The 10,165-nt window shown below is 42.5% G+C and overlaps 1 protein-coding gene across 1 annotated transcript; it reads right to left on the bottom strand.

Moving 5' to 3' along the window:
* Window positions 1–371: 371 nt before the first annotated feature.
* On the bottom strand, window positions 372–9,270 carry PLAC8 (placenta associated 8). The gene is made up of 5 exons (XM_026660520.1): window positions 9,256–9,270; window positions 6,390–6,534; window positions 5,451–5,575; window positions 3,093–3,201; window positions 372–478 (listed from the first exon to the last, which is right to left on the bottom strand). Exons 2-4 carry the CDS (start codon window positions 6,496–6,498, stop codon window positions 3,097–3,099), a joined length of 339 nt encoding a protein of 112 aa, XP_026516305.1. The 5' UTR covers window positions 6,499–6,534; window positions 9,256–9,270; the 3' UTR covers window positions 372–478; window positions 3,093–3,096.
* Between the last annotated feature and the right edge of the window lie 895 nt (window positions 9,271–10,165).

Raw genomic sequence — 10,165 nt, 5'->3', positions numbered from 1 at the left:
AGTAGTTTGAGTTTCAGTGTATGAAAACTGCAGTATAATTCTAACCTTCCAAGTTTCCTGTATTGGAGTTACAATTTAGACATCTACTATATCTGGGGGGGCGGGGGGAAGGGGGGACACACACACGATGACACCGTTGTCTGATGATTCAAGGAACAGAAAAACAAGTTAACTATCGGCATTTATTCTGTCTTATGTTCTTATAGGATGGCAGCAGAAATAGTCATGAGAGAATACAATAGACTTAGAGTAGACTAGCATTAGCAAGATATTAAGAACAGGAGAATACTCTTTCCAAGACAGCTTAGTACATTACAGTGATACTTGAGAAGCAATAGTGAAAGTTAACACACATACACGCAAAGACAATCAAATTAAAATGCATACAGCACTTTCTTGAACTGTAAGTACAGCAGGCGATGGGAAGAGTCTTGTATACAGAGGCTCTACGACGCACAATCTGGAAGTACAGGAACACCTGAAATAGTGGAGAAAAGAGTTCCACTCAAAGCGGAGATTCAGAATACCATTGGTTTTGTTAATACACTACCTTGAAATTTACTTAACTCTCACGCTGCTTGATTGCTTCTCATTGCTTCTAGTGCAGACCTGTATATTTTAAATAAATCTGCCTCAAATCAAGGAAGCTGGAGAGGTATGAGGACAGGATTTGGCTCTGAGTATTAATGGAAAAAAGAATCAAATACAAGAGCTAAGCCTTTTCCTTTTGTTAGACGAAGATCTTCACTATGTGTCTGAAATTCAGACCTTCCTTCATATGTGTTTTCTTCTTCCATAAAAGGTGAAAGTATTTGCCTACAGTTTGGGAGAGATTTTTAAAAGCTCCCAGCATTGGCTTAATTTCTTTCACTGAAGTCAAGGGGAGTTTTTGCACTGACACTAATGGGAGCAGATTTAGCTCAGCACTGAGTGCTTTTGAAAATGCCACCCAGGAACGACACTTTCTCCATAATCGACACTATTTAGCTTTGTGCAAACACAAGAATCACAATCACGTAAAGTTCTGCTACATGGTAATATCCCACAAAGCTACATCAGAAGCCTAATCCTGAACAAGTGAGTAAAGTCCTAGCAAACAAATCCCTTTTACAGGTGTGAGACTACATGGTGGAGATGAAGGAATGGTTATTCACCCCACCTATTGCCAGGGCACTGATCGAAGGGAGACTAGCAGATGTGGCAGTTGCTTTTCTCTGAAGCTCACTCAACAGTAGAGCCATGTGGGTTCCCTGTAGTAAACACCCACTGGCCCCATTCCTGTTTGCATTTGACATGCTCTGTTCCTTTTGCCAGAGCCGGCCTTATGGGTGGGTGATGTGGGTGACTGTCCAGGATGCCATGGTAGGGGGGTGTTGTGGTCAAGAGGCAAGGAGTGGGGCAGGCCTGGGGTGCGAGACCATGGAAGGGAGCTTGGGGCAATGGGGCATGTGCGAAACAGCATCCCGCAATTGCGGGGGTGGGGAGGGGAAAGAGGAGCAGTTTATTGAGCATATGCCAAACAGTCCATCTTCCTGGATGCACTCTATTCCAGAGGCCAAGCTGATTGGACAATGAGATTGTCAAATCAGTGCTCATCCCCACCCTAAAGTGGTAAAATATGCACTTCTAGTGGCTGATCCGGGGGGGGGGGGGGGGGGGGAGGGGGGGGGGGATGGGGGGGGCCAAGAGAGGCAGCAGGGCCCAGAGGTGATGTGGGAGTGGGGAGCCTGGGGAGCAGTGGAAATGGGTGTGGAGCCCGAGAAGGCAGCGGGGGTTAGGGGCACCAAAATACAAGTTTGCCCAGGGTTTGCCATTTCCCCTTAGGCCAGCCCTGCCCTTCACATTTCTGTCTCACTGCAGAATTTTGAAGTGCCATCTAATGTGGAATGCCCACCTGCTACCTGTGGTTTACCAACAGGGCTCTCCCCCACTAACAGATGGTCCTTGCTGCTTTCTGGCCTTGCATTTCCTGTCAGGCACTTTGCCCACTCTAATGAGAATACTTTTCCTTTTAAATTGGCTTGTGTCACTAAGGTAACTCTCACTCATTATTACTAGGGCCCTACCAAATTCACTGCCATGAAAAACGCGTCATGGACCATGAAATCTGGTCTCCCCCCGTGAAAGCTGGTCTTTTGTGTGCTTTTAACCTATACCATACCTATTGCACTGGAAGACCAGCATTTCTCAAATTGGGGGTCCCGACCCAAAAGGGAGATTCAGGGGGGGTTCACAAGGCTATTTAAGGGGGGGATCATGGTATTGCCACCCTCACTTCTGCACTGCCTTCAGAGCTGGGCAGCCGGAGGGTGGCAGCTGTTGGCTGGGCACCCAGCTCTGAAGGCAGCGCCCTACCAGCAGCAGTGCAAAAGTAAGGGTGACAATACCAAGCCATGCCACCCTTACTTCTGCACTGCTGCCTTCAGAGCTGGGCGGCCAGACAGTGATGGTTGCTGACTGAGGGCCCAGCTCTGCAGGCAGCAGCGCAGAAGTAAAGGTGGCAATACCATACCATCCCATCCTTGCTTCTGCGCTGCTGCTGGCAGTGGCCCTCCTTCAGAGTTGGGCTCCCGGGAAGCAGCTGCCGCTCTCCAGCTGCCCAGCTCTGAAAGCAGTGGCGCTGCCAGCAGCAGCGAAGAAGTAAGGGTAGCAGTATCGCAACCCCACCCTACAATAACCTTGTGCCCCCCCAACAACTCCAACACTGTGAAATTTCAAATTTAAATAGCTGAAATCATGAAATTTACTATTTTTAAAATCCTATGACTGTGAAATTGTACAAAATAGACCATGAATTTGGTAGGGCCCCACTTACTGCTGTGGTTCTCTAATACAGAGTCAAGTAAAAGGCTTATCTGCCGCTTCCCCAAATGCATATTATAGATGGCCAGCTTAGGCCCAATATGACATCCATTAGTTACATAAAGGGTGGGTAAAGCACGATCTCCCTTCTATATTAGATACAAATCTGTTCATTGATTGCATTTTCCATCATCTCTACCATTTGTCCTAGAAGTAAATTGATACATCACATCAGAGAAGCCTCTTGATTTATCAAACACTTACAAATATGTATTAAGTAAGTGACAAACCTTATTAGAATATCCCCATTTGCTTCCTTCTGTTAATATCTCTCTTTATTTGACAAAGAGAACACACAGGACACCACAGGATAGTGCAGAAATCAGAGCAGATGGATCCCTGTTTAAAAAGACAACATATTACAGTCTGTAAACTTAAGATGTACATCTAACTTTTCATTGACTATCACATTGAATGGATTTAAACTCAGACTAGAATATGGGCTTTCAGTGCTGCCTTTGACTGGGATGACAGGGCCATTATGGGGGAAAGGGGGCGGGGAAGATACATTTTAGTTAAACTTCTTTTACCAAAGGATTTTTGTCCCAGATTCATAGAAATTAAGAGAGATACCAAACCCTACTTGGTTATCTAGTCCATAGCTCTGCTTTTTACCCCAGTAGGCCCCTCCCTTTCCTGTCCCGTCCCCCCCCCAAAAAAGTATGCCCAATTGCTTGCTGTAGAAGGCAGAGAGACTAGTGCTGGTAGCAAGTTACCTCTTAAGAGCGCTGGTTTAGGCACCAAAGACTTTATTTTCACAAATTAGGAAGCAGAGTTATCTAATGGGTGGAGTTTACCCAATAACAACCCCCTTTAGCAGATGGAAACCAGACAGAGAATAGAGACTGGAAGCTCTGTTAGATGAAGTCAGCCCAGCTCCCTACCTGTGCAGGATTGTTCCTTATAGAGGAACCTCTGGGGTTCTGTCCACTTTCCATTTTAAATGTTTCCAGTGGTGGGATTTTTCAACCGGTAAACTGGGAGTCTAGTGTCCAGTTGATTTGCATTTAGGGTTAGGATGTATTTTCTGATATTCAGCCAAACTGTTCCTTTTCTTAACTTCATCCTTTTGCTAGTCCTCACACCACTCCTTAACACACCGCTCTGTACCTTTCAGATCTTTGTCGTTATAGCCCCCACTATTATTGAGTGTCAAAAACTATACATATTTAGCTCTGAATTTTCCTTAACGGTCAATGCAGGCTCCAAATTAGTTTCACTGCTCTTCTCTAATTTCCTTCCAATTCACCTGCATCCTTCAGGTATTGAAGATCCAGCAGGGGAAAAATATGTTCTAGATAGAGAAATTTTTGCCTTCCTGCTCTGACATAGCTCCACATTTTAAAAAGATTTTAGCTCCTATATTTAGGCTCCTAAGTGAAGCGGACAGGTTTTGAAGCTACTGTTGAGTCCTTTAGAAAATCATTTAGATGCCTAAATAGAAGCTGAGGTTTGGGGTTTTTTTTAATTAGCCTATAATATTTCTGTATAGATCCCCAAAACCTCCTTGGCTTTGTGTTGTTATTGCTCTATTGAATTTGTAATCATATATGTAATTTCTTGGCCAATATCACCCTGAAGTATATTTCAGTGTTATTCCTTTCCATGTCTTTCACAGAACATATATACGTTTGCAATTTTTTTTTCTTAGGAACATTAGGCTGAATCTCATTTTATAATTTCATGGCCATATTTCTAACCTTCCTCAGTCCCTTCATATTATTCCTCTCCTGTGTTCATATCACATCCCAATTCAGTGTGATCTAGTCATTTAATTTTCATATATTAGCTAATCTTATTTTTTCATTTCTTAGGCTTTTCTGTTATTTGTATTATGGTACACAAAGAGTTAACTCCGGAAACTACAATACTATAGCTTGAAAAAAAAACACATACACAACAACCTTGTTGACTGAACCACACTTTTAGAATTCTGTCTACATTCTGCAACACCTTTTCAGCTAATCGGGAGAACATTTGGCTCAGAGATTCATGCTGAGGGAGTAAGAGTCAAGATTTAGATAAGTAGTTTGGGCTAAATGGAGGTTGATTCTCAGGTTAGTATTATGTACAATGTCTGCATTACAAATTATCCAATATACATTTAATTTAGATGGATATTTAAATGTAACCAATGCCTCATCAGAGGGGGTTCTCTCTATCTTAGGTACGTAGCAAAACTCCACTTTAAAGGGGCATCAATTAATAATGGATAATTGCACTTATACTTTTCATGAAATTATCTCAGAGCCCTTTACAACAGTGCCAAGGAATGATCTATTTTACACATGGGGAGAACAAAGGAAAGAAGAGCTAAGGGACTTGTGCAAGGCTACACGGTGAGTCGGTCGCAGTTGCAAGTAGAACCTAAGTCTCCAGATGCCCAATCCTCTGCTAACTTCTAGACCACATTGCCCTCAAATCATAAGGGAAGACTCCTAGCAGCCGTGTTCAGATGGGGAGGAATCACACTGGGTGGAAGCTGGCTAATGAAAATGTAGCCAACTGATCTGCTTAGAACAATGACATGTTGCTTTAAGGGCTGTTCTTTGAGCATGAGCAAAGCAAAATATTAACTAGTAACTAACTGGGATTCCGTATCTTGTCCGGTAGAGAGTCCTCATGGCAACGCTTTCGCTACAACAGCAGCATTCATTCATGTCACTTGCTACTTGACATCCAAGACAACAGAAACAGAATGTTCCACACAGGCCTGGATAAAGACAAACAAATGAGGCTCACTCAATGTTCTCCCCTTCATTCACGCAGACAGTTAACTTTCACCACCGCTTTTAGGAGAGATGTAGAAATGCCTAGAAAATGGGAAGGAGAAAGTTAGGGATGTGCCAATGGGCCAGAGCTAGTGCAAAGGAGGGCAAGATCTTTGAAAGACCATTATAGCAATGTCATGTGAGGCTTTAATTGGCAACTCTTCTCTCCCTCCCCCTCATAATGAATGAAGGCCATTTTTTCACTTTCAAAAAAGGTGTGTTTTTATAGTAGATTAGCACACACACGCTTTAGTTGTCTCACTGTAAAATTCTAGTGAAGGCAAGGCATTGTAGTTTTTACCATGATGTAACTAAGCGAGGTGAACCACAGGTGGGGGAGATAGAGTTGAACTTGTGTAGATACACCACAAAAAGCTACATGAGCACTTTGCCTCCACTAGGATTTTACAGCAAGATGGCTAATCCATGTTAGTTATCAGCTGTAAAAACACACCTCTCTGGAGCTGTGACCCTCAGCAGATCCCAATGAACTTTCTCTAAGTGGGGCTGGAGTACAAGTAGCTGCTTTGTGTGAGAATGAGTGGGTGATGTAGCCATCTAGTGACTGGCTCTCAGAGTGGCTATAGGAAATACAACTACAAGCCACTCCTTTAAATAAATATAAAATAGACAAACAGGATTCCTCCATCCCCCATTTAAAGTCATACCCAGTAAGAGACTGAAGATATAATAGTAAGCCAAACATCAAGCCACCCGAAGCCAAAACAAAAATACAATATTTGACTATCCACTTACAGACTCCACAGTCACTGCAGCAGTCCATCAACCCGGTCTGCCAGGCATTACTTGGTGCATTAGCCACAGTAAGTTGGGGCTGTACAATGATGACAGAGGGAGAGGCCATGTCTAGTTTCACCAGCTGAGTTCAGAAATTTACATTCTGAAAGGAAAACAAGAAAAGGAACGGTTTTGCAAGTCTGTTAGGGACTAGCTGTAGTCAGGGTGTCTTGTGTCATTGTGGTGACACAATTGGAGGAATGTTACTCACATTTCTTTGGGAAATGGCAACATGTTTCTCACTTCATTGGAAGCAATGCTGTCCATTTGATAACTGGATAGTTTTGGTGGACACATGAGGCCAAATTGTTGTCAATGGAGTTGGACCAGGGATGAATTTGGCCCATTTTTAGTCCAGGTTATGAGTGGGTGTAAATTTTCATTCAAAAGCACATTTCTCCCTCACATCACACTGGGGCATAGTTCATTCCTGATTCAAAGGAAAGGGTGCCACTAACTGGATGGCAACAACATATCTTCCAGCAACACCTACTGGTTCCTTGGCCCTCTCCCAGGTGAGTTCTGACCTACTCTGAGCCTACTTAGCTTGTGTGCTCTGAGAACATCACCACACAATACACTATGGATGTTATCGCAGAAACGGAAATCTCTCTGTTGCTGCTGTTCTGCAAGAGAACACCCTGGGACCAGAGATTAGCCCCCAAGTCAGGATTTTCATGCTGCAGCTAACCCTCAATCCTTCCCTCAGGCAAACTTCCTTTGATTTCATTGATGACCGATCAAAGTCAAGAATGATTTTGGCAGCAGTAAACAGCTTTTCAGACAACAATGGGGGCAAGATTCATGAGGGGGACTTGGGTGCTGCAACACTCATAGTTGCAATGCTGAACGTTCAGGTATCCTGCTGCCACAGCGAATTCACAACACAGGCACCCAGATCCTATAGAGTGCAGAGGGAGACTTAGGTGCCTAGAAAAGCAATTCACAAAAGGCAGCACACTAATTTTTAAAATTTTATGGCATTAACCTTCACTGGAAGCATTAAACATAAAATAAATAAATATAAAATTAATTTTCCTCATTTGAAGAAGGATTTGTGGAGTTAGGATATTTTAAAATAAAGTCATTAAATGATTGTACAAAGTCTTAAAGATAAAAATAAAGTGTGTGTATGTATTCCATGCCTTTTCTCATTTTTAAGGGAAAATATTTTTAGGCAGTTAGTCCCAGATCCTCAAATGTATCTAGGTGCCTAACTCCTGCCGATTTCAGGAATAAAGGACAATATTTAATAATTTATGCACAGTGAATGACTCCACAGGAGAGAGCAACCTGCCTGAGAATACTCCACTGCCCAGTGGTTAGGGAACTCTCCTGGAAAGAGGAAGGTTCAAGTCCCTGTTCCACATTAGGAAGGGGGGCGAGGGGAATTGAACCCAGGTGTCCCATATCTAGGCTAAGTTCTCTAACCCAGTGGTTCTCAACCTTTCCAGACCACTGTCCCCCCCTCCCCCATTTCAGGAGTCTGATTTGTCTTGTGTACCCCACGTTTCACCTCACTTAAAAATTACTTGCTTACAAAATCAGACGCAAAAGGGTCACCGCGCACTATGACTGAAACATGGCCGACTTGCTCATTTTTACCATGTCATTATAAAATAAATCAATGTGTGTATAAATATTGTACTTACATTTTGGTGCGATACTTCAGCCTGTCTTTCACTTGTGAGCCTTGTCTGAAGCCCAAGTCCCAGGCAGCAGGTCTGAAGCACGTAACTTAGCCCCTGTGTCGTGGAACCCTGGGCAACTGCCCCGCTGGCCACTCCGTAATGCCAACCCTGCACTTGCAACCCCCTTAAACCTGTCCCTTGACACTCCTCCCGGGGGTGCAACCCCCAGGTTGAGAAACACTGATCTAGATGATTTAAGTACTCCCTGCAAGACCTCTGAGTATCCCCAGGGGTACATGTACCCCTGGTTGAGAACCACTGCTTTAACCAATGGCTAAAAGTTCCTGAGGGGGGGCACCACCAACTCCATTTCTTATCAGAAATGGGTTAGGTACCTACTTCCAAGAGATGGTTCATGGCTGTGAATCCAGAACAAATGGAACGGTCTCTGTCCAGCCTGGACTTAAGCCCCACTCCTCAAAGGGATCTAAGAGCCTAGGCCACGCCCCTCTTCTCAGTATTTCCCATTACCTAGATTAGGCAGCTCCCCACGCAGCATTCCAGCTTTCGTGGACCCCATTCTTAGGTGCCTAACTCTCCCTATGCATTGTATAGGGAGCCCAGGCATCTAATGCAGGGCAGTGGATTCCACTGGGTACCTAGGTGCCTAAAGGTAAGTCATTGCAAGGCTCAGTGTTACAACGCCTGAATCCCTTTAGTCCATTTCTAAAAAAAGGCATTAAATAACCATAAAATGCATTAACAATGGAGGAATAAAGACAAGTTATCTATGTATCATCATACATTTCTCTCATTTTAAGAAGGAAATATGCTTGCTATGCAGTTAATACACTTCTAAGTCTGTTAAACAAATGTACAACGTATTAATGACAGAGGAATAAAGGAGAAGTGTTATTACATTTCTATAGTAATCATGCATTTCCTCATTTTTAGAGAAAATTAGGTTTTATGCAGGTAGTACATTTCTAAATAAAGGCTATTAAACAACTGCACAAAGGCTGCTAAGTATTAGTGATAAAGAGAGAAAATATAACCTTAAATTAGTTATATTTTGCAAGGAAGGTGCTGGTGTATAGACATCTTTCAGGGATCTCCAAGGAAGTTTTTTAAAAAGTACAGAAAGTAAAAAAGGGCAAATTAAAAAGGGCAGAGCAAAGATAAAAGAGTCTCACCACACAGTGTCATCACACCAGCCAAATGGCAAAAACCTCTCTTCTGGGAGCTTAAGATAAAGCAGGCAAAATCACCGGAGCCAATCAGAAGGTATTCTTTAAACATGTGACCTTTGGCAGACTCATATCTCACATTTTAAATTGCAGCATGTTTTCCTTATCGAATCTGAAGATTTTTCTAACCCCATGGTCTTTTATGGAATTATTAATTGTCGCATCATAAAACATAAATTAAAGACAAAACAATTAAAAGGAACAAGTATGTAATTTCTTTCTCAAACTCCTTTTTTCTTTTTAGCATTAGCTTTCTTTGTTTTTTGATTCTGGACCATGATTAAAGTTTCCTCTTTACACACAACTTCTTCAGCAATTGCCTTTTAAAATTCCTAATAAACACTGTTTGAGTTATGTGCCTAACCTTTATTCCGAATTCCCTTATTGTGTTATTTAAAAGTAACTTATTTACATGGTTTGGTATTATGAATATAGAAAAATAGGGCCCTATACACATCCCAGGAGTGTAGTCTCCCCTCACCTTGGTTATCATGAGGCTTTGGAAAAAACAGCTGCAAATGAACAGTTTGGTTCAAATGAAATTACTTTTGACATAAATTTTGGATGTGGCTTCAAAAATAATTTTTTCATGGGAAAAATTGCAAATGGAGGTTCCGCCAATAGTGCTTGCATCTCAGACACTATCCTGGCTGATGTAATAGCTATTAGAAATGCAGTCTTTGTAGAATGGTCCCATGTAGAACAAATTGCCATAGGATCAAAAGGAAGACTCCGTAGGTGTGATAAAACTAAGTTTAAATTCTAAGATGTAACCAGATCTCTGATAGGAGAGTTGTAGCCCATAGGGCTAGCTTGCCTTTATTATATTCACTGCTTTGCCTTCATTGTATTCTGC

Source organism: Terrapene carolina, unplaced genomic scaffold, assembly GCF_002925995.2.
Source record: "Terrapene carolina triunguis isolate 2854851 unplaced genomic scaffold, T_m_triunguis-2.0 Scaffold789, whole genome shotgun sequence".
In the NCBI taxonomy this organism is placed as follows: Eukaryota; Metazoa; Chordata; order Testudines; family Emydidae; genus Terrapene; species Terrapene triunguis.
This window is presented reverse-complemented; position numbering and strand designations above follow the sequence as displayed.